General features: G+C 43.0%; 1 protein-coding gene across 1 annotated transcript in view; it reads right to left on the bottom strand.

Annotated features, from left to right (window-relative positions):
• TRDN (triadin) overlaps positions 1 to 25,706 on the bottom strand; it is a gene marked incomplete in the record, with an annotated part of 278,678 nt that overhangs the window by 187,308 nt on the left and 65,664 nt on the right. Inside the window, 3 exon segments of the mRNA XM_034765753.1 lie at positions 1,229 to 1,288; positions 6,873 to 6,932; positions 16,475 to 16,531. Coding sequence (XP_034621644.1) covers positions 1,229 to 1,288; positions 6,873 to 6,932; positions 16,475 to 16,531 — 177 coding nt within the window.

Below are 25,706 nucleotides of genomic sequence, written 5' to 3'. Positions count from 1 at the left end.
ATCTGTAAAAAGCAACAGAGGGTCCTGTGGCACCTTTAAGACTAACAGAAGTATTGGGAGCATAAGCTTTCGTGGGTAAGAACCTCACTTCTTCAGATGCAAGAAGAAGTGAGGTTCTTACCCACGAAAGCTTATGCTCCCAATACTTCTGTTAGTCTTAAAGGTGCCACAGGACCCTCTGTTGCTTTTTACAGATCAGGCAATAATCCCTCCACAATGCACCCACTGGAATATTTTACAGTGTGGGTTCCAATGTTTCGAAGTTAGGAATGCGCAATTGCACCCATGCATTTGTGCATGCTTACTTGACACACACAAATACCCAACATGCACATGCAAATCTGACATCTGTAGGTGCACATGACTAATTGCATACCAAACTGGGTATGTGTATGTGAAAACATTTGTGCACATCTGGTATAGGGGGGCATATCATTATTCAGGCATACAGAAATGTATGCATGCACTTGTGTGCCTACAAGACAGTACACAAACACACCTGTATTTTCAAAACCTGTTATTTTTTATTGATGTTTCAAAAGAATATAATGGTTTACATTTATTTAGCACTGATCCATCTTCGAAGTGTTTTTCAGACTAATTAATTAGTCCTATTCTCTAATACTTATGTAGGGTGACCAGACAGTAAATGTGAAAAATCGGGATGGGGGGTAGGGGGTAATAGGAGCCTATATAAGAAAAAGACCCAAAAATCAGGACTGTCTCTATAAAATCGGAACATCTGGTCACCCTATACTTATGTTGCAGATCTGCTTATTCCTTATCTAATTTTAAACATTTTTTCATGTTTCCCACCTCACTAACTTTATTTAAATTTTATCTTTGAAAATAATCAGAGAATATGCCATGTTTTACCTGAATACCCATATTTAATATACTTTATTCTTGCAGGTTATTGTGTCATTCAAACATACTGGACCTGATTCTCCATTCCGTTGCATCTGATGCAGGCATCGTGACCAGTGCAACATGCATGTAAAATGCAACCAAATTAGAATACTTGGGCCAGATATTCAGCTAGTGTAAACTGGCATAGCTCCACTGATTTCAATGGAAATACACTGCTTCACACCAGCTGAGGATCTGGCCCACAGTGTTTACGCTGACTTTTCACAGGTTTAAAGGACTACATGATATGCAAAGGAGTGGAGAATCAGGCCTGGTGTACCCTGAGAAGTATTGAGAGATCATGAAGAGAAATAATTACCTATGGGTTTTTCTTTCTTTTCAGGTTTTTCTGGTCTTTCAGATTTGTCTTTGTACATCACTACGAAGAAATAAACATTTATATTTTTAATAACAGATTTCACAAACTCAGAAATTAAAATAATTCTACAGTAAGACACAAAACCAAACAGTGACTCTGAGCTGCTAATTTGTACTATACCTGTCTGAATACCCACCATAACACATCCTCAGAAAACTGCCAAGTGCAGGACTCAAACTCACAGTAAAAGGGTGCTGTGTGGCTCCAATGACCACAACATATCACCTTCAGCCCCCTACTTACTCTGAGGGCAGGCTGCCTATGCATGTGCAGATGACTTTCTATGATTTACCAGCTCAGCTCGAGCCACATGGTAGATCCAACTTTTTCTCGGAGTACCTTTTAAAATATACCTCCTTCAAAGGGGCAGTGGGTTCTGGAAACTAGTTGAGATCAATTCTGAGCAGATGATATCAGTTTGAGGAAAACCAGAGAAATAGTTACACACACACACACACACACACACACACACACACACAATGTGCGCAAAATAAGCACTGTAACATTTAGGTGTTGCATGATTTTTTAAGATGACTGTATCCCAGAAACCCCTTGCTCAGATGACCTCAGACTAGGATCATAAACCTTACCTAGGACCTCTATGCAGCAAAGTAATTTTCAAGACAATCTAAGTAAGCATATAGATTTTGGAGGACTTAGAAAAGTCAATTGTAAACCAGTAGCCTAGTCTTAAGCTTAACTCTAGTGAAGCTACCGCCTGACTATGGTAAAGCTCCTTTGTCAAACAAGAGGAAACAGATGAGATCTGTTATGGAATGTTAATTCCATATATAACTGGAAACAAAAATAAGAAAGCAGGGAGTATTGAGCCTCTTGCTTCCTTCAACAATAGGCTGATTGCTGCAGAATACGGGAGAATGCGAACTCCTGCTCTAACTAAATGACAAAACATTTATGTGGGTGGCTAATTATTTCCCACGTCTATTCTATCTTTCCCCCACCCCCTCATTAAACATTTTCTTGATCTTCATAATGGAAGATAATTAGAAATTAGAATACAATATTGTGTATTTGCCACAGATTCAAATCTCGCAAATGAAATGTATTTAAATATATAATCATGGACACAGTGGAACTCACAGGGATCTCAGATATGCCACAGTGAAACTGTGTTTAGAGTGAAGTATACTAGCAGTCCAGAATTGTTTGAATGTATTGCAATGTGAAAACAGCTATTTTAAAAACAGTGAACCTCCATTTACAGAGAAGTTGTTCATTAAAAAACAAACAACAGAATGACTTCACAGTAAATATGTGGCATAGCTACCGCTATAGCTCACTAGCTAGACTATTTATTTGGGGCTAAACTGTAATTTGGACTACAGGTTCAGGGAAGTAAGGAGTCAGAATCCCCATTGTACTGCTGTGTGAGCTACCTAGCCCTTGGCTCCAGCTGCACAGCACCCACTTACTTCCCACCCAGCAGTGGATGGAACTTTGGTTCTGATTCCCAACATACTAGAGAGCATGGGAAGTTCTGTAATTTGCCGTTGGCACAGACCCCATAGGTGCTGAAACTAGGGGAATGGGGGTGCTGCCACACCCCTTGGCTTGAAGTGGATTCCATCATAACCTATCCTGCATGAATTTATGTAGTTCTTTTTTGAATCCTGTTATAGTCTCGGCTTTCACAACAGACTGGCAAAGAGTTCCACAGGTTGACTGTGCATTGTGTCAAAAAATACTTCCTTTTGTTTGTTTTAAACCTGCTGCCTATTATTTTCATTGGGTGACACTTAGTTCTTATGTTATGAGAAGGAGTAAATAACACTTCCTTATTTACTTTCTCCACACCAGCCATGATTTTATATACCTCTCTCATATCCCTCCTTAGTCATCTCTTTTTCAAGCCGAAAAGTCCCAGTCTTATTCTTTCCTGATATGGAAGTTGTTCTATGCCCCCAATAATTTTTGTTGCCCTTTTCTGAACCTTTTCCAATTCCAATATATCTTTTTTGAGATGGGGCAACCGCATCTGCATGCATTATTCAAGATGTGGGCGTACCATGGATGTATATAGAGGCAATATGATATTTTCTGTCTTATTATCTATCCCTCTCTTAATGATGCTCAACATTCTGTTTGCTTTTTTGACTGCTGCTGCACATTCAGTGATGTTTTCAAAGAACTATCCACAATGACTCTAAGATCTCTTTCTTGCGTGGTAACAGCTAATTTAGACCCCATCATTGTATATGTATACTTGGGATTATGTTTTCCAGTGTGCATTACTTTGAATGTATCAACACTGAATTTCATCTGCCATTGTGTTGCCCAGTCATCCAGTTTTTTAGAGATCCCTTTGTAACTCTTCACAGTCTGCTTTGGACTTCACTATCTTGAGTAGTTTTGTATCATCTGCAAATTTTTCTACCACATTGTTTACCCCTTTTTCCAGATCATTTATGAATATGTTGAATAGTACTGGTCCCAGTACAGATCCCTGGGGTACACCACTATTTACTTCTCTCCATTCTGAAAACTGACCATTTATTCCCACCCTTTTAACCAGTTACTGATCCATGAGAGGACCTTCCCTCTTATCCCATGACTGCTTACTTTGCTTCAGAGCCTTTGGTGAGGGACCTTGTCAAAGGCTTTCTGAAAATCTAAGTACACTATATCCACTGGATCCCCCTTGTCCACATGCTTGTTGACCCCTCAAAGAATTATAATAGATTGGTGAGGCATTATTTCCCTTTACAAAAACCATGTTGACTCTTCCCCAACAAATCATGTTCATCTATGTGTCTGATAATTCTGTTCTTAAGCCCGATACTGAAGTTAGGCTTACTGGGCTGTAATTGCCAGGATCATCTCTGGAGGCTTTTTTTTTTTAAATTGGCATCACATTGGCTATCCTCCAGTCATCTGGTACAGAAGCTGATTTAAATGATAGGTTACATACCACAGTTAGTAGTTCTGCAATTTTGCATTTGAGTTCCTTCAGAACTCTTGGGCAGGAGCAGCAGGTTTATAGAAATTTTGGTGGTGCCAGAACGCCCAGAGCCTGCCCCCCAAAACTCTGCCCCCCAACTCCACCCCTTACCTGCCTAAGGCTCTGGGAGGGAGTTTGGGTGGGGGGAGGGGATTGGGGTGCAGGAGGGGTGCAGGGTGCAGACTCAAGAAGGGAGTTTGTGTGCAGAAGGGGTGAGAGGTTGGGCTCTGGGAGGGAGTTTGGGTGGGGGAGGGGGTCTGGGGTGCAGGCTCTGGGATGGAGTTTGGGTGCTGGGTGCAGGCTCCGGGCTGGGGCAGGGGTTGGGAGTGCAGGAGGGGGTGAAGGGTGCAGACTCTGGGAGGGAGTTTGGGGATGGGAGGGTTGTGGAGGGCTGGGGTGCAGGCTCTGGGAGGGAGTTTGGGGGCAAGAAGGTGTGTGTGGGAAGGGAGTGGTGGTGCAGGCTCCGGGAGGGAGTTTGGAGGCAGGAGGGGCTGCGGAGGGACGGAGTGCAGGCTCTGGGAGTTTGGGGGCAGGAAGGGGTGTATGGGAAGGGGGGGAGCAGGCTCTGGGAGGGAGTTTGGGGCAGGAGGGGCTGTGTGGGAAAGGGGTGGGGGTGCAGGCTCTGGGAGGGGGTGGGTGGTGCGGTGTTTACCTGAGGCTTCTAGGCAGGGCAGGCCAGGGAGCATCCGTGCGCTGCTAGCCCCAGGCAGTGCCCACGCAGCTTCCTATTGGCTGCAGGGGCATTTGGGGCAGGAGCAGAACATGTAGACACAGACCCACCCCGCCCAGTGGCCGCAAGAAGGGGCCTGCAGCTATGTGGAGTGAGCAGGCAGGAAGCTGCTCAGCTCTGCTGCACTGCTGGTGGTGGGTGGGGGCCCCGGGCCATTTTAAATCGCCCGGGAGACGTGTGGGGAGGGAGCGCCCGGGGCGGAAGGCAGGGCTGAGGGAGAGACACAGCCTCAAACATTGCTGGAGCCAGACCAGGAATATTCCTGGTGCTCAGTCACCACGGGCCCATAAAAATCACCGCCTATCCTCTTGGGTGAATACCATCTGATCCTGCTGACTTATTACTGTTTAAGTTATCAATTTATTTCAAAACCTCCTCTAATGACACCTCAGTCTAGGACAGTGCCTCAGATTTGCCACCTAAAAAGAACGGCTCAGGTTTGGGAATCTCCCTCACATCCTCAGCCATGAAGACCGATGCAAAGAATTCATTTAGTTTCTCCACAATGGCTTTATCATCCTTCAGTGCTCCTTTAGCACCTCGTTCGTCTGGTGGCCCCACTGGTTGTTTAGCAAGCTTCCTGCTTTTGTTGTACTTAAACATTTTGCTATTACTTTTTTGAGTCTTTGGCTAGCTGTTCTTCAAATTCTTTTTTGGCCTTCCTAATTATATTTTTACACTTCATTTGCCAGAGTTAATGCTCCTTTCTATTTTCCTCACTAGGATTTAATTTCCACTTTTTAAAGGATGCCTTTTTGCCTCTCACTGCTTCTTTTCCTTTGTTGTTTAGTCACAGTGGCACTTTTTTGGTTCTCTTACTATGTTTTTTAATTTGGGGTATACATTTAAGTTGAGCCTCTATTGTGGTGTCTTTAAAAAGTTTCCATGCAGGTTGCAGGGATTTCACTTTTGGCATTGTACCTTTTAATTTCTGTTTCACTAACTTCCTCATTTCCACATAGTTCCCCTTTCTGAAATTAAATGCTACTATGGTGGGCTGCAGTGGCGTTTTCCCCACCACAGGGATGTTAAATTTAATTATATTATGGTCACTATTATCAAGTGGTTCAGCTACATTCACTCTTGAACCAGATCCTGTGCTCCATTTAGGACTAAATTAAGAATTGCCTCTCCCCTTGTGTGTTCCAGGACAAGCTGCTTCAAGAAACAGTTATTTAAGGTGTCAAGAAACTTTATCTCTACATCCCGTTCTGAGGTGACATGTACCCAACCAATATGGAGACAGTTGAAGTCCCCCATTATTATTCAGTTTTTTATTTTTATAGCCTCTCTAATCTCCCTGAGCATTTCACAGTCACTATCACCATCCTGGTCAGGTGGTCGGTAGTATATCCCTACTGCTATATTCTATAAGGTTAAAAAAACAACATAAAGCATCCAGCAATCCATCAGCGTTCATGTTGCACTTCCCATCAGTACCCAGTCTGGGCTGGGGAAGCTAATGATCCAACCAGTGGACCAAATTCAGTGATGAGTCCTGGTCACGTGCCACCTGAGAAATGCATCCGAAGAAGTGGGCAGTAGCCCACGAAAGCTTATGCTCTAATAAATTTGTTAGTCTTTAAGGTGCCACAAGTACTCCTGTTCTTTTTGCGGATACAGACTAACACGGCTGCTACTCTGAAACCTGAGAAATGTTGCACATATGCTAAGAAGAAGATCTTAGCCTTTATGTTCAATAAAGCCATACAGATAGTTGATGTATCCAAAAGTCCTTTAAAATCTCCACTCTCCATACAGTCATCCTTCATTATACTTCCTCCCTCCATGAAAATAAATGGACTTTGCAGCATGCCCTGAACATTAACAGATGAGGCTATTTTGGACCAAAGAGGAGTCAGAATGAATGCCAATCTCAAGCACTGGACACTTACCTTTTGGTTGTTCTTTCCGTTCAATCTTTTCTTGTTTTTCAGGTTTCTCTTTGTGAATTACTAGAAATACATAATAGTGACATAGTCATCTCTGTTACATACTCCACAAATCTAACTATTCCTTCAAAATGATAAAGGGAAAGTATTTGCAAGACACAGTAATGGATTTCAGCTTTGAATCACGGATGCCAGTTTCTCATATATAACAGCAATCTTTTTTAAATTTTTCTGTTTGATTACATGTACAACAGAAATATGGACCATTTTTTCTAACAAATGAGTCTGTTTATGCTTGTGAAAATTGTTGGATCGTGTATCTGCACTGTAACTAACTACTCAGCCACCTTAATCTCATTTGCAGGATTTGTTTTTGGCCCATTGCATAAGCATGTTGCTCTTGGATCCCAATGTGGGAAACTATTTTGACAGCAGCACTTTCTATTCTTAACAGAAAATAGCTCACACATTGCCTTTCAAGCTGTTTTTTATTTTTGGATGTTACTTCAACCAAAAAGACGGATTAGCAAGGGTACATGTCTGTAATAAGAACATAACATCAGAAGAATAGCTGTTTAAAACACAGATAGCTGTACATCCTGCCTTTAGCAGAGAGACTGATGCCTGTAGATAGCCAGCTGCTGACCCACATTCTTGCATAAGAGTTTGGAATCACAGTATCCCAGCTCATAAAGAACTGCATGTAAAAATGCCCACCACCACTACAAGACACCCCAATGAAGGACTAAGTTGGTGGTGTTTCATGAAATAAGGAAGAGACATTTTCTCTCCTCACCTCAATTTTCTGGCAAAAACTAAAATACAGTTATGCCAAGTGGATGACTTGTCACTTTTGCACGCATATACAGAACATTCCTGCCCTGCTCTACTCACAATTATTTTTTTAGCAAATTTTACTTTATCAAAAGAAGCACAAATGACGTGATTTTCTTGTTTAAATATTTCTTCCTAAAATCATGACTTGGTGCATATTTCATTAAACCAAATGTTTGTTGCAAATGTTCTCTAATTTCATCGTTTCCTCACAAGTGAAAATGTTAGCAAATAAAATTTCAATAACAACAAGCAAACAATTTTTATTACTACTCACTAGTGTAATGGGAAGAGGTAGAGAGGCTGGGACTTTTCAAAGCCACCTAAAGGATTTGGATACCCAATTTACACTGTAATGAATGGGAACTGAGGATGGGATTCAACTTTTAGGTGCCCAGAAAAATCACAGGAACAATATCACGATCCACAAAATGAAGTTAGGCACCTAGGCTCCCTACACAATGAATGGGGAAAGATAAGTGCCTTAGAATGAATCCACAGAAGCCCACACACTAGATGGGGAGCCTTCTAAGCTAACCAATGGGAGCAGCTGTCAATAAAGGTGAGTCCTAAATCCTATTCCTCTTTGGGAGACAGCCCCTAAATTTGGGCTGCAGACAAGTGTCTATCTCTGCTTAGTGAACAGGAACCTCCTGGACTCAGGCAGCTTAGGAGCCTCTTGCAGGAATGAGGAGAAGTGGTGGTGATGATGCAGCTGCTGCCATCCACCTTATAACTTTTAGCCCAGTGACTAGCGCACTTGCTTGGGATGTGGAAGCTCCAGGTTCAACTCCTCCCTCTGCCAGAGGTGGGAGATCACTGTTTAAATCTTAAGGAGAGTTCTCTAACCACTAGCTACAAGGAGGCCCCACAGCAGACTGTCCCAATCTCTTGTGCTGAAGCTGTTCCACTGTGGATGTGGATAAATAATGAAAGTGATTGCAGCAGGGAGACTGGACTCTAGGTCTTCCACCTCCCAGGTAGATGCCTAACCCCTGAGTCATTCTCACTCTCTCTCCAGCCCAATAGCTATTTAAGTATTTATCCATAGTGAAACAGTCATTTGGCCCAGAGAGAGAGAACAAGTGAAAGAATGACTCTGTAGCCCAGTGGTTAGGGAAAAAGCTTTCACAAGGGAGATGGAGGGATTCCCCACATCAGACTATCCAATAGTTCACTGTTAGAGCACTCTTCTGAGATGTGGGAATTAAACCCAAGTCTATCACATCCCAGTGGGACCCAATCAGTAGGCAGCCTCTGAGCACAGCTACCAGATTGGGCCTGTATGTGACTTAGGCAGACTATTGTCCATCTTCCTCCAGAGGGGGAATCACTCTGAGGCTTAGTGAGGTGATATACATCCAGACACATAGAGGGAGGCAGCAGGGCACATGCCTAGAGGCAAAAACATAGGTGTCTAGGGAACTTTTATCCTAAAAACTTAGGTGCCAAATGAGTTTAGGTGCCTATTGGGTTTGGCAAGAGTTTTGTGGAATGCAGTGGAGCCAAAACTGGGACTTAGATGCCTAAGTCTGGGGTTTAGGTGCTAAAGTTTTTTGATGGATCTGGGTTGGGGTGTCCAAATCTCTTACATGGCTTTGAAAACCACAGAAGTAATGTACTCTTGCAGGCTTTGGGGATTCAGTGTCTGTTTTAGGATGCTTAGTCGTGTAACAAGGAAAAGTAAGGGGGTGTCACCCGTCCTTACTCCTTTTGGCAGAGTAAGGATGTTGAAGCAGTAACAGGACTACATGCTCTTGCATGATGGTTGCATGTAAAAAAGCAGCAAATTCAATTAGGGTGCACAACTTTTCATAGAGCTGTGCTGCCGGCTTTTGAGAGAAAGTCAGCACAATTCTGCAACTGACAGCTTTCCTATTGGTTGTTCATCCTCTGTGATGCATGAGCTTTTTTGCAATTGATGTCAATCCTTGTAAATGCTAGAAAGAATAGCTGAACTATGCAGAACAGGGTGATGACCATTCATGTGCTTTTTTAGCCATCAATGAAATGGCTGCACATGACCTATTAAGACTACTTAAGGTGTCATATATGTATATAGGAGACAAATCTTCCTTCACAAAGGCCCCTTTCACTCCACTTCCCTACGGCATCTCCGTTTTGGCATCAGAGACCAAAATGAACCTTGAAAGAGACATGCTGAGTACAAAGACACAAATTATGCAGAGAGGGCCTGATTCTCATTTACACTAAGGTCCATGTACACCCTCATGATAGGCTGCATGAAGGGTCCTTAAAGTAGTTCTGAATGTAATTTATGCCCATTTTAAGGTCCTTTTGCATTACCAGAGTGATATAAAGTGACCTTAGCATAAATGAAATATATGTATGCTTCTATAGGCCGCAAGATAAATGCAGGGAGCGCAGAAAAACTGGCTCCTTCATGAGGGATTAAAAGTAGTTTGATGAAGCTGGGCATGTAGCCTGGAATGTGGATAAGCATTGTGGAAGGCTGGCATAAGCATAAAATATATTTTTTTACAATAGGCTGAAGGAGTGCTCTAATTAGTCTGAGAGCCCTATCCTGCGTGTTGGTATCACAGTAGCCTCAGAATATGCTAATCTCAGATTGTAGAGTTTAGCACTACCTCATATGGAGATGGTCAGAGCTATGACTTCAGGCAACAAATTTATCTGGGAAGGGCAGGTGTTGCCAAAATTAAAGTGATCGCATTCCAGGGCTGAGGTGATGAGGCACTTTTGATTCCTCAATCACAATGAAGGTCTGCAGCAGTCAGGCCACCTGACTCCACTGAGGCCTTTTGATCTAATAAATTTAAATGTCACATTTTCATAAATTAAACTAATTAAAATAAACTCATTGCTTTTTCTGGAATCTCTCCATGTTCAACTTTAGAAGGGAGCCTCAAAGCCATATCACATACAATACCTCAATTTCTACGGACCTGGAGGCCTGGATGGGTAGATCCCACATTTTTTCCACCACTAGCAGGAGTCAGACTAGAATAATATGAGTATCCTTCTCTTCCGAGAGTGCGTAAATCATTCACTTAACAAAGCTCTCTGTCTCAGTCTGACCAGGGCCGGACAGGTCCTAAAATAAAGATGGAGTCTTTGCATAGCAATGCTATTATGCTACTGGGAGACGCATCTGGATTTATATACAGCACGTCTGTATATAAAATTGGGAAATGCCAGGTTGACGGTGCAACCTCAATTTGGCCCACTTGGGCTTAGGCATTATGATATAGCCCTGCATCTAAAAAGGGACTTAGGTATTGTGTGACATGTAGCACCTAGAAAAATGACTGGACTTCACAAAACTTGAGTTAGGTGCCCAGGCTCCATATAGAATGCATTGGGAGATCTAGGCATTTAAGAATGGGATCCACAAAGACCAGCGTGCTAGGCAGCTTCCTGCCTATGCTATCCAATAGAAGATGCTGATGAAAGGGGGGTGTCCTAAACTCTGCCCTCTCTGGGAGTAAGGCACCAAAATCCAAACTGCAAGGAGGTACCAAACTATGCTTGGGATCCACAACTAGGAACCCTCTCCTAGATTTACACAGCTATGCCATTTTTTGCAAGAAAGACCAGAGGAAGAGGTGGTGATGGTACTACGGCTTTCCTCATAGCTTTTAGTCCAGTGATTAGAGCACTCAACTAAGATGTGTGAGATCCAGGTTCAATTCTCCTTACGTCTGACAGGGAGAAAAGATTTAAAGAGGGGTCTCCCACTTCTCAGGCACATGCCTTAACCACTGGGCTATGGGATAGTCTCATATAAGTAAAAAGAACAAGAGTACTTGTGGCACTTTAGAGACTAACAAATTTATTTGAGCATAAGCTTTCGTGGGCTACGAATTTGTTAGTCTCTAAGGTGCCACAAGTACTCCTGTTCTTTTTGCGGATACAGACTAACACAGCTGATACTCTGAATCTTGTATAAGTGTCTCTCAATCTCTCGTGTTGAATCTATTCCACTTTTGATAAATAATTAAACAGTCCAAAGAGAGAGACTGAATCTGTAGCCTGGGGGTTTGGGCACCCACATAGGAGAGCCAGAATCCAATTCCTCTGCTCCAATGACTATTTAAGTTTTTATCCAGACTGGATCAACTTCAACTTGAGAAAGAGAGAGTTTACTAAGCTCTGTGAGATTCAACACCATTGTTTTTCTTCTTACTGTTTCCTGACTCTCTCGCCTTCCAACTTCTGCCACAAAGGAGGTCCTACAGACAGTCTCCTTCACTACATATCCCTGATTCATTCCCTGAGCACCATCTGTCCTGTATACTGAATTCTTGACTTTGTGATCTTAACATTCCTTTAATGTAGTGTTTGCTATGTAATAGCCTATAAACATTAGATATGGGCCCAAAACAGAAACACTGAGCAGGTCCCACAAAACTTTGGGAAGATTACTGATCCAGATATGAAAGTCAGCATTCAGGATCATTTCTATAATAAACTCATATTAGAACCCCCAAATCTAAACATTTCTGCCAAGGAATGTGCTGCCTCGCTGGGGAAGTAGGTGGGCTGCCACAGAGCTGTGGAACCTGGAAGCCCAGGGAGCCCTGTTTCTCAAGCTCCCCACCAGCCTGGCTGCTGAGAAGTTGCAGAGCTCAGGGACCAGGGCCGGCTCCAGGCACCAGCTTAACAAGCAGGTGCTTGGGGCAGCCAAGGGAGAGGGGCGGCACCTGTAGCAATTCGGGGGCAGCAGGTCCCTTACTCCCTCTAGGAGCGAAGGACCTGCCGCTGAACTGCCGCCCCCGATCGCGGCTTTTTTTTTTTTTTTTTTTTTTGCTGCGGGCTGCAGAAATGCTGGAGCCGGCCCTGTCAGGGAGGCAAGTGGATGAGCTGCGAGGAAACCAGGCTGTCTGGCCAGCCACCCTGTCTGGTTTCCATCAAATGTTTTTTAAAAGATTTTCGATCAGCGCTAACATTAAGGTAGCAAAGTCAAACCCTCAAAAGTTAAGAAAAGGCAGCATTAAGGCTTACTGTAATCTTAATTCAACTCCTTTGTACATGTGCATTATGATATGGTCTTCAATTATATGATCACATCCTTTTCGGAGAATGGGGGGAGGAGGTGAGGACAAGATTCCTAACTCATCCAGTGCACAATACATTCAGAAAATTAAGAAGCAAAAGTAAAACTAGTTCTGCTGCATTTGCACAAATTGTGATTTCCCATCGTTTGGGCAAATCTGGCTGATTTCCATGTGAATAGAAAAAAGCACTTCTTTTATTTTCCTCCTGCCAAATTTCAACTCCCAAACCATGAAGATGCTAGAGCTGTTGAGAAAAACAGCTGGAATGTGTTTTAAATAATACCGACAAAATTTCCTCTGTCACTAGCCTCATTTTTTGAAATAGCTTAACCATTTTTGATTAAACTTTAGAAGAAAATTTAGACTGGAGCAGAAAGCAAGCATAGAAAATTTCATCCAGAGTGTGGAAAACTTATAAGAAATTGAACACAGAGGCTTATAATGGAAAGTGTTAAGACTCCTTAACTATATACTATTCTAGGCGTTGCTACCCACTTTACCTACAATAAAAAACAGATGCGAGGGGCACATTTCTGATATTTTCCAAAACACTAGTCGTCTGATAGTATATTTAATCTGCACCAAATGAAAAAAAAAGTGCTGGGGAGTCAAATTTAGTCTGCTCAGTTAAAAAGTTGGAGAGAGTGTTGGGTAACATTTCTGTGCCCAGAATGAGCAAGGGCAAAAAGAGATTAAGGAGGCATTAATTCCATACCTTAGCGAAGTAAAAATAGTTCTCAGCTCAGTAAGACGTACGGTGATGAGTGTCGTACAGATGAAGAAGAGAATGTTTGCTCCAATTAACTGAATAAGGGCTTGGCTACACAGGGACATCAAGGAAGTGCTGAATTAACTAAAGCTGTGAAATTAGAACACATTAAACCTCTGTGTGGACACTCCCATTCAGAAGTAAAGCAGCCTTAGTTCATTATAACTTCTTTCTTCAAGGAAGATTACAATATAGTGAACTAAGGCCACTATACTTCTGAATGAGAAGGTGCACACAAGGGTTTAATGTGCTTTAATTTACATGCTTTAACTTCAACACCTTTGGTTAATTCATTTTAACATTCCTGAGTGTGTCCGTGTTGACAAGCCCGCCAATGAAGCTTAAAATTAGATTTGTGTGAAGGTCACATTGAATGTGAAATCCACTTGAACTGAGATTTGGGCTTGAGGACAGATTCATTTATGAACCTCAGTGTATTCTTAACAAAAGTTTATGAATTTACATAGTTTTGGATATTGTAGCTGTGCATACAACTTCAGAACTCCATCTCGCCTCCCTTTTTAAATTAAAGTGAGACCCCTCTTGCTCCTTTCCCTTGGGATACCTCCAACAGGTGTTCAAGTGGAGCTGGTTGCCAACTCCTAGCATGTTATTATTCAGAGGGTTGCCAAGTTATGGCTGATGTCTTCCCCTCCCCCTCAGTCCTAACATATCATCTTATGAGGGAGGGTAAAAATTCCACTGTCATTATAGGAAGTGAGAATAAAGATAGACCCCCTTCTCGCACTTGACTTTACTTGAGGTAGCCCGATAAACCTTAGCATAATTTCTAGGTAACAAGCAAACATGACCAATGCCTAATATTGTGGCTATGAGCTTCCATGCTAAGGATTATTGAGGTTCTTTCAATCCCACCCAAGTAGAGCCTGCTGGCAGTGAGAGCAGGAGTGGTCACTATGCTCCAGCTTCTCTGCTTTGGGAGGGAAATGGCAACAGCCCATTCTGGTGGCTCCTCAAAAAAGCTGATGAGGGAGAGAAAAGCCCTGGGTCCCTTAAAGTTCTTAGGAGATGGGAATGGGACATCAAGTCCCACAAAGAAGGTACGGGAGGGTGAGAAATAAGAACATAGAATCATAGGACTGGAAGGGATCTCAAGAGATCATCTAGTCCAGTCCCCTGCACTCATGGCAGGACTAAGTATTAGCTAGACCATTCCTGACAGGTGATTGTCTAACCTGCTCTTAAAAATCGCCAATGATGGAGATTCCACAATCTCCCTAGGCAGTTTATTCCAGTGTTTAACCACCCTGACAGTTAGGAAGTTTTTCCTAATGTCCAACCTAAACCTCCCTTGCTGTAATTTAAGCAGATAAGAACATAAAAACATTTGTTTCCTAAAATAAGGACAGGTTTAGCCTGTGATGTTATCTGACTTAACTGCATTTGCTATAAAAAGCATACTACTACTCTGTGTTCTGCAAAAGAATTCCTCACTATGAGCCAGGTGTTACCAGGGCACTTATCCGGCTTCTGAGTTTGATGAATTTGAAATTTAGTGAGTTTCCTGTCCATGTCATATAATAAGATCTTCAGTTTTTATATACCCATTATTTCATCACATCTCCAAATCAGAGTTGGATTGAATTATTTTAGTAAAGTCAGAATGGAAAACTCTATATGGATGCTCTGAGCCTTCTGATTACACAGGCTATCTCTGACCTATCCACAATCTCTGATATTTTGAGTTATACCATTCCTAGGGAGTTTGTCCCAAACATGGGTATATTCCATAGGACACACAAGCTAATGCTAATTAATAAATATTATGACATCATTCTTAAATCACTGTGTTTTTACGGCATTATTGTCAGAATAAGTGCTTTGTTAGATCTATTCTCAGATTATTTCCTTTCCTTAAAATACATTTTTCTAACAAGTACAATAACTGTATTTTACTTTGCAATTAGTAGTTTCTGAAAATATTTGAATAAAATGTTTAATTATTGGCAGAGTTCACAGTGTAAGGTTGCCTAATACTTTTCATTATAATATCCTGTTTTCAGTTGCTTTTGGATTTCCCAAATTTTAAATATTTGGGCTGAATTTTTTCATGCCAAGTGTCTGTTTCAGGCTGAATTTGTTTTTGAAAATTACAGAAAAATTGGTTGTTGTTTCAAGATTGAGATTATGAAAAAATATATTGTTTTGCCCATATTAAACAATTCTTACAACCATTTTTATTGAGAAGTTGTAATGCCTCCACATGCTTCAGAAGAGAGACTTGACATTTGGCAAAGAAATTTCTCTAGCATCAGAAAGGTGCTTTTTACTCTCTCCAGGAAAACTCACAGAAATTTGGCCAAGTTATAAACCTATGAAAATTGCCATTTGCACATGCTCCGTAGAGATTTGTTAGAGGCTGGCAGCAAAATTTCCAAAGATTTCTTTGCATTGAACATGCTCCAGCCCGGGGCTACAGAGTCTGAAAAGGATTTTCTGGCTGCCAGTGAACACTGAGAGTAAGACAACTGTCTTTTCTGTACCTTAGTATAGGATCATGTAACTAAAAACTGAATTTTAATACATATATACATATATACACAGAGATCAAATCAAGGCTGCCTGGGCAATTTTTATTTTGACAATTTTAAAACTTTTGAGTGCTTGACTTTGCAATCCTAATGTTCTTTTAATATAGGTTTTTATGTAATTATATTTAGAGACAGATGAATAGGTAGATTGGGACCTATTGGGGTCAAGGACAATGTCTGTATATGTGGCCGGACAATGCATAGTTCAGTAAGGCCCTGTTCCTGATTAGAAACTTCCTGAATGCTATGCACTCCGGTGGATCAAAGCAAGTTCGATATAACGCAGTTTCACCTATAACATGGTAAGATTTTTTGGCTCCCGAGGACAGCGTTATATTGAGGTAGAGGTGTAATATAATTTGAATAAATATATTAATTATTGCACACACATATATAAATAGTAATAATTACCTTTTGGTGCTGTTTTTTCAAGTTTTTCTTGTCTATCAGGCTTGCCTTTATGAATTTCTGGAAAGAACACAATTAATAGTTTATTTATTGGGAGGGGAAAAAACTCAAATAGCAATAAAGGAAATAAATTATAAAGATATATTAAAGGTTCATGGATCTTTAAGCTGTGACGTGACAAAATTCTGGCCATATACAAAGCATTATTCTCGATGTGTGTTATTGTTTCTATAATTCATAGCTTTTTATTCATTCCTAAGAGTAGGAAAAAAAGTATATCCTTGTTTTAATAAAGATCTACCTGTCGTTAACTATTAACTATTATGGATTCTACACATTAATTGTTTTGTTTATGTGTAAACCTATATAAAAATATATAAAGAGTTATTGACTTTCATTAAAAATGTTCTTACTAAGCATTTGTGATTATATTTACTAAACATCAAATAATTACTGATACTAAATGCACCACTTGGATTTCTCAGGGTGGACATTTCATGTTAAATATGAATTCCATTCACTCAGGTGTATATTTAAAATTCAAGTTTCTTTTGGGAGAAAATTTTTTTTTCTATATTTTTGATAGGCCTGGCACACCGTTAACATTGGAACAAAAGGTAATAATGCTTAGATTTCATAATATATAATAGAGATAAGTTTCCAGAATTAAGGGTCAGAGCCCATAGCAATAACTCATCCTATAATATTATACCATAATTGGCAAGCTTTACTAATGAATTTTATTAACTGATTGCTTGGGAATTGTTTTGAATGAAAGAGTGAAATGCAGTGTTAGGAAATTCGAAGAGTGCAGATGTAGCAACATTTTCAACTTGTCTGTCTTCAAGTAACTTTTAAAAACTGCAATTAATGCTGAATGTTTGGTTATGGTATTCTAATTTATACATCCCAATCAGGACAGGCTACATTACATTTTTTACATCACTTTTCTATAATAATTCAATGTACAGATCCTACAACTATTCAAATGCTATCAAATCTTAAAGATTATGGGCATCTTGTTATTGTACTTGTATTGCCCACAGGAAAATAAACACAAATTCAGATATACCACCTAACATTACCTTTTATGTGCTTTCCAGTATTTACACTAGAATATCTTCTTCCCAAAAATTGGCATCTTCTACTTTTTTGGAGGACTTGTATTTGAAACGGGCATATTTCTACATGAACTCAAATAACAAAGTACAGCCCTGTTCCACAGTCTATATCATAGGTGCTGGACTCTGTGTGTGCTCCAGGGCTCAAGCACCCACAGAAAAAAATAGGGCATGCTCAGCAACCACCAGCCACAGGTGTTCAGCAGGGCCCCGGGGCTGGCCGCCAATCAGCTGTTCAGTGGCCGAAGGGAGGCACTTTGGGGAGGGTGGAGAGGAACCAGTGGTGGGGGGGGGCTTGTGGGAGGGGGCTGAGAGAGCAAGCAAAGGGCGGGCAGGGGGAGTCTGGAGGAGGGGGCAGAGCAGGGCGAGAAGAGGCGGAGAGAGGGCGGAACCTCTGGGAAGGGGTGGAGTGGAGCAGGGCCTTGGGGCAGAGCCAAGATAGAGCACCCATCAGGTACAATAAGAGTCAGAGCCTATGGTCTACATCAGGGATCGGCAACCTTTGGTACGCGGTCAGAAGGGAAATCTGCTGGCGGGCCGGGATGGTTTGTTTACCTGCAGCATCCGCAGGTTCGGCTGATCGCAGCTTCCACTGGCCACAGTTTGCCGTTCCAGGCCAATGGGGGCTGCAGGAAACGGTGGCCAGTGCATCTCTTGGCCCGCGCCGCTTCCCGCAGCCCCCATTGGCCTGGAACAGCGAACTGCAGCCAGTGGGAGCTGTGATCAGCCAAACTTGCGGACACTGCAAGTAAACAAACCATCCCGGCCCACCAGTGGAGTTCCCTGATGGGCTGTGTGCCAAAGGTTGCCAATCCCTGGTCTACATCATTTAGAAGTTAACTTATTTAAGAACTGGACTGGAGAATGCTTGTGTAACACCGACAGACCCTGGTAGTCGGCAGGCGGGATTGAACCAGGGACCTCAGTGCATGAGCCTCTACTGCATGAGCTAAAAGCCATTTGGCTCTTAGCTAAGGCTGTAGAGCAGACTCGTTAATCGTTCTCTCTCTCTCTCTCTCAGTGCCACTAGATGGGACAGAACACCACACCCAGGAGGGGTGTGGATTACACTTGCTTGTTTTAATGTTTTAGCAATTGTCTGCTCTCCTTTCAGCCCACAAAATACTGTGCCATCTCTTCTGTTGAAAATTTCATTGGTGACTTTGGTACTATTACCAGTGCCATAGGCCTTATACTTGATTTCATCTCATGTATCAAAAATACAGTAATGGCAAACAAAGAAAATGTATATTATATAGACTTTAAAAAACCCCGTCTCCCCAAAAATCAAGGTTCCGGTTGCTAACACTTGGGGGAAAATAACAAGTGATATCATAGTGGACATCTGGTAAACCCATTAAGACTATGTAGAGTGTCTGCATTAGTGTAATATGAGCATACCTCCTGGAATGTGAAACTGATATCGGACACTAGACCAAATTAATCCCTGATGTGAGCAGGTGCAGCTCCTACTAAAGTCAATGGGAGGTGCATCCCCTTACTTAAGGGCTAGGTCTGGCTTTCCTGTTTCCAATTACAAGATCACTCACCACCAAATTAATCCAATAGAGATAGAGGAAAACATACTGCATCTACTGGACAGTAAGGGCCCAATCTACTGCTCTCTGAAGTCAGTGAGAGTCTTCCCAATGACTTCTAGACACTGGTTCAGGACATAAAAGCATGTGCATTGCTTAATAGGGTAAATGGGAAAGATAAATTTCTATATTCCATTAACAGATTGATCGACTTCACAGATTTGTCCACAGACTGCTGAGAATCAATACCTATCAGTCAATTTCAAGCAGTATTTGCCATCTAAAATACAGGTTTAGAAGAAAAGCATAATCGTGCTATATGAGTGCATTCAAATCAGCACTCATTCTTTCAGCAAAGAGGTAAAAATACCTATTAAAGAGTAGCAGAGGCCTAGATATGCATCATTACCAGTCATCTATGCAGAGTAAGAAGATAAACTGGCCATAAGATCCCAATGAGCCATTTCTGACCGTGTACTTCCCATCTTCGTATGTATAGCATTTTTGTTGTTCTATAGGCCTCCAAAATCAGACTACAAAGAAATCACCCAATTTAAAGACTCCTGTTACAACGGAGTTTGGTTTGTTTTCTTCCTGTGACTATATCAGTATTTTTCTCCCACTCACTGCTAGTGTCCACAAATTTTACACATGGCTTTGAGTGCATTCTAACATATGCTTTTTTTGCTCTGTTTTTACAGTTCTTTTGATAATTTAATGTGCATGTAAGATGTTAATGGACACCATTAGAGACATGAAATCTTTGGATCTATCCACAAATTAAGAGCAACAGGGACAGAAGATATTTAAATCTCTCCACACAGTCTCATCACTGTCCCTCAGTCCTCACATGGAGGGACTATCTCTAGTCATGAGAGGATACAAAGGATGAACTACCCCATCAAGTTTACAGAAGAAAAAAATTATAAGTTAAAGTAACATCCACCCTAATTTAACTTACATCTTCTTGCTTTTGTGATTACTCCTCAGCATGTTAGACCAAGTGAGACTTCCTTACGCGTAAGGATTGTCTACACTGGACATTTTTTCATCAAGTTAACAAGAAGTAGGTAACACACTGATAAAGGCTAGTGCGGACAATTCCCTGAAAGTTTATTCCAAGTCTAGTGTAGATATACTAAGGGAGAGCAATCTGGATCCACACAGAGACTTAGGCATTGCAGTGCTTAGAAAATTGCTGGAACACCACTGGGATCGACAAACCTGACTTAGGTGCTTAGTCTCCCTATAAAATCCATCTACACCAGCCAGGAGCAGAGGTAATGACACCCTTATAACCTTTAGCCTAATGGTTAGGGTATTCAATCTGGACATGGAAGACCCCAGTTTAAGTCCCCTCTCTGGCTGATAAAGAGAAGGAATGTGAACAGAAACCTCCCATCTTTCAGGTGAGTGCTCTAACCACTAGACCAGTGTTTCTCAACCTGGGGGATCACAAAAGGGCTTTGCAAGTGCATGGTCGGCATGACCCCATGCCACAGGGGGCCCCATGAAGCTAATTTACATGTTTGAGCCCCCCTCAGTGGGGATTGGGACTGTCAGTCCCAGATAGCCTGGCTGTGAGCCCCTCAGTGGCCGAGCTCTGGGCTGTGAGCTCTAGTCAGCAGGGCTCGGGCTCGAGCTGTCAGCCCTGCAGTGGGGTTCAGGCTGTCAGCCCCCATGAGGCGAGGCGAGGCTTGAGCTACAGCTCAAACCCCCCATGGTATGGCTCAGGCTTCAGTCCCAGGTGGTCAGGCTCAGGCTTCAGTCCCGGCAGCAGGACTTTGGCTTCAGGCAGCAGGGGCTTAGGGAGGAAACACCACCTCCACCCCGACTCACCTCGGCGTCAATACACCTCGGCGCCCAATGTTGGGTCCATCTCTGAAGATCTTCACATGTGCCTTCTGTGAGGCCTTCAGAGAGTTGAAGGCTGGCCCTGCTTTAGGCAAGCATGTGACTTCACAGAACCACTTGAGCTCACTGCTGCTTCCTGTCCAGACAACGTTGTTGTTCTTCACGGCTAGCAAGTAGTACTGTATGCACACTTTTCAAAGAGGCCTTCTTGTGCAATGGATAAATTTTTAAAGAGAGCTCAACCAAGTACTGCACAGAATGAAGGAGTGAAGAAGATGGAGTGCAGAAAATCCAATTCCAGCTATTCAATGTACGGTTTTATAGCAATCAAAAATAAACCTTATTGTGTTGTGGGTGGTGAAGTGCTAAGTGCCGAAAGCATGAAACCTTCTAAAATTAATTTGGCATTTGGAAAGTAAACATCCATAATTAAAGAACAAGCCTCTTGAGTCCTTTAAGGGAAAACTGAACATCTTGAAAAGACAGCAAACACTGATTTGGAATACAAGTAATGTCAATAAGAATGCTCTTGAAGCTTCATATCTCGTGTCACTTCTTGTATTACCCAAACATGTAAGGCACATACAATAGCTGAGAATCTCATACTTCCTGTGGCATTAGACATGCTTACCAGCATGCTTGGCCATGAAGAGGAAAATAAGCTTAAAGCTATTCCTTTATCAAAGATACTGTTTCGAGGCATGCTAATGAAATGGCTGATGACATTCATGAGCAGTTGAAAGAAAAGTTAAAATGGTGTTCAGTTTGGTGAATCAACAGGTGTTTCAGCCGTAGCACAGTTCTTAGCTTTCTTTTGATATAATTCAGATGCTACCATTGAGGAAAACATGCTCTTCTGTAAAGCGCTGGCTAGCCACACAACTGGTGAATGTCTGTTTAACCTGTTTGTTGAAGCTACTGAATATATTGAAATAGATTGGGAAAAACATATTGCTCTATGCACTGATGATGCCAAATCAATGACTGGCAAAAACAGTGGGCTTGTTGCAAGATGAAAAACCATTATGCCTCATGCCATTTTGACCCATTGCTTCTTACCTTGGCAAGCACTCACTGCAAAAAGAATGCCTTCTGAGTTGTGTCAGGTGCTCGATGAGTCTGTAAAAGTTGTGAATTTCATAAAAAGCCAGCCTCTATCAGCTCGCCTGTTTGCAGTTTTATGTGTGAAATAGGTGCACTTCATAAAATTCTTCTCTTGCACACTGAAGGGAGAGGGCTTTCATGGGGGAAAGTGTTAAACAGCCTTTTTGAATTGCGAGCTGAAGTACTTGGGTTTCTACAGGATCACAGGTCTCCTTTTGCTAAATTGTTCAGTGACACACCATGGCTTCTTCAGTTGACTTACTTAGCAGATGTCTTCAGTCATGTGAATGAGTTGGATATGAGTTTTCAAGGCCCACACAAACACATAATTGGGTGGGGAAACAAGGAAAGACACGTCTTTGGAAAGAAATTTGGAGCCTGGTCTGCTCAGCTTCAGAGTGAAAACTTAGTCATTTCCTCTGAGGTGCGAATACATGAAACTGATTCCCGATGACAAGAGTGTGGACATTAAAAACATTATGATTGAACATATATTTAAACTTAATAAGCTGCTCCAGGATGACTTCCCGCCTGATGACGAAGAACTTGGCAGGAGGTGAATAATTAATCCGTTCAACAGAAGAGTAGTTGAGTCTGTCGAACTCACATGGAGCCTGCAAGATAACTGAGCTTTCATCTGATAAAATGCTTCAGTGTTCATTGCCTTCAAAAGACATGTGCATGTTTTGAATGGCACAGAAGCATGAGTTTCCCAAACTTGTAACTGAAGCTTTGGAAGTTTTAATCCTGTTCACAACATCATATTTATGTGAATTGGGATTCCCATCGACGGTTGCGATAAAGCCAAAGCAACTAAATAAATAATCTTTGGCGAATGACCTGCTGCTGAGTGCGTCTTCAATTCAACCCACCATAAAGCTGGTACAAAATAAGCACAAGTGTTTCATTGAAGGACTCTGTAAGTCTCGTAATTTGTAAAAAGTGAACTTATAGTTTCTTTCTATGTAAAAATAAACTTTGATCTGCAAATAAATTTGTTTTCTTACCTTCAATTATTTGCATAGGTTTTAAATATTAGTTTATTAACACTAGTGCCCCGGTATTATTCATAATTTACTTAATGATATTTAAGGTATGGGGTCACAATTTTTTCAAGTCTTAGTATTGGGGGGGGGGCGTCCCCATTTTTTTTTTAAGTTCAAAGGGGATCGCCAGCACAAAAAAGTTGAGAAACACTGCACTACACTATGGGATACTCTGATGTGGACCTCTGTGTCTCTTCTTGAAGCTTCTCCACTTGAATTAAATATTAATTGGGCCACAGAAAGTGTGAGAACACTTTGTAGCCCACTGGCTAAGGCACTCACCTGAGAGGCGGTAGACCGTATCCAAATCCTTTCTTCTCATCACGAAAAAGGAGGAATTGAACCAGGTCTCCACATCCCAGGTGAGTACCCTAACCCAGTGTTTCCCAAACGTCAGGCCCGAACCTACCAATGGGTCACAGGAAAGTTCTAGAAGGGTTGCTGGATTAACCCATAATTGTTCAAACATACACGTCTCCCAGCCCAGTGCAGAGGGGAGGCCCTGGGGCAAGAGGAGGTAGTTGGAGAGCAAACCCACCCTGCTGTGGCAGTAGGGTTGCCAACCTTCCTGGTTTCACCGGGAGTCTCCCGGAATCAGGCTCTATCTCCCAGAAGCTGCTGAAGCCAAACCAGGAGATTTTAGGCGCCAAAATTCCAGCGGTGCAGTGGAGCTAAGGCAGGCTCCCTGCTTGTTCTGGCTCCATGCCACTCCTGGAAGCAGCTGGCACATTCCTGCAGCCCCTAGCAGAGGCCAGAAGGTTCCACACACTACCCCCACCCTGAACGCCAAATCTACAGCTCCCATTGGCCGGGAACTGCGGATTATGGAAGCTGCGGAGGCGGTGCCTGCAGGGCAGGGGCAGCACTGGGGCATGCTGGCTGCTTCCGGGAGCTGCACGGGCCTGCCTTAGCCCCACTGCGCTGCCAGCTGGGAGCCGCCCGAGGTAAGCATCACACATCTGGAGCCCGCACCCCTCCCCCACACACACACCCCAACCCCATGTCCCAGCCTAGAAATCCCTCCTGCACCCAAACTTCCTCCCAGAGCCCACATTCCCTCTTGCACTCCAACCCCCTGCCCCAGCCCGGAGCCCCATCCTGCATCCGAACTCCCTCCCAGAGCCTGCACCCCTCACCCCCTCCTGCACCCCAATCTTCTGCCCCAAGTTCAGCCCGGAGCCCCCTCCCACTCCAAACCCCTCAAACCCAGCCCAGAGCCCATACCCACTCCTACATCCCAACCTCCTGCCCCAGCCCGGTGAAAGTGAATGAAGGTGAGGGAGAGCAAGCAACAGGGGGAGGGGGAATGGAATGAGCAGGGCAGGGCCTCGGAGAAGGGGAAGGGCAGGAGGCAGGGCAGGGGTGTTTGTGTGATTAGACAGTTGGCAACCCTAAGCGGTGGCTTCTGAACTACAGGGGTGGGCCCAGCTCCACACACTAAGTATTGTAACCTGGTGCACAAGGCCGCAGTACCACTCAGGTTTAGCCCAGCCAATCCCTCTATTATGAGGAAGAGGTGGCCAAGCCAAATCTGAGTGCCACTGTAACCTTGTATGCCAGGTCTCAATGCCTGGAATGAGGAGCCAGGCCCAGTCGTGCAGGACAGGAAGCACCACTGTGGGGTAAGTGCTAGTCAGGCTCGCTCTCCAACTCCTCCCTCTTGCCCCTCCACTTAGGGTCTCCCCTCCACACCAGGATAGGATTAGGGTTGTAAAGGATGCATATATGTAATGGTGGTTCACAAAAAGAGATGAAACCCAGCTGGTGGGTCAGCCTTAGTAAAAAGTTTATGAACCACTGCCCTAACCACTAGGCTAGAAGTTAAGGGAGGTCCCCTCCTCTCCCTGGTCATTTCATGTGGAGTTAGGCAACCTCTGAGCATGACTACCCAACAGGGCCCTGAAGGGAAGATAGGTGGAGGAATGCCTATTTCCCCCCAGTTTGTGGTTGCTCTGGAGTTTAGGCTTGAGATTGGAATTTGGATCCCTGGAGTGAGGCACCAGTGCGCACGCCCAGAGTCAGAAAGTTATATGCCCAGGGAAGATTTACAGCACAAATTTAGGTGCCAATGACCACATCGCACCTTTAAGTGGGGGGCAGGGAGATTTGGCTGGCTGGCCGAATGAAGGGAACAGTGCTTTATGGCCGGGCGCGGGAGAGTGGTCAAACTGATTCAAAAGGGGACAAGAGGCCACTGTAGCAACACTGACTCATCTCCTGGAAACCGGATGGGCAGAAGGGTTTAAAAGGGCAGCCCTGTGCAGAGAAGCCCCATTTTACACAGAGCAGGCGGAGGCAGCACTCACCCTCCCTCCCCTGTAGGTGGTAAAATACCAGGTTTAGTCAAGACCTACTGTGGGCATTGCGCTAGCCATCCCTTTTTTAGGGGGACTGGGAAGGAATTTTTCCCTTACCACCAGATTGACCTTCTCCATAGTGGGTTAGGGAGGGCTTTGTTGACATGTGGCATGAAGGGTGGTAGACTGCATGTCGCAACTCATGATGTAAGTGTAGGGCAGATGTCCAGTGCAGGTACTCCATAGGGAAGGGATACAGTGACCAGATAAATGGC

This window comes from Trachemys scripta, chromosome 3 (assembly GCF_013100865.1).
Source record: "Trachemys scripta elegans isolate TJP31775 chromosome 3, CAS_Tse_1.0, whole genome shotgun sequence".
NCBI classification, from domain to species: Eukaryota; Metazoa; Chordata; order Testudines; family Emydidae; genus Trachemys; species Trachemys scripta.
The sequence above is the reverse complement of the archived record's forward strand: the minus strand, read 5'-3'. Positions and strand labels throughout refer to the sequence as shown.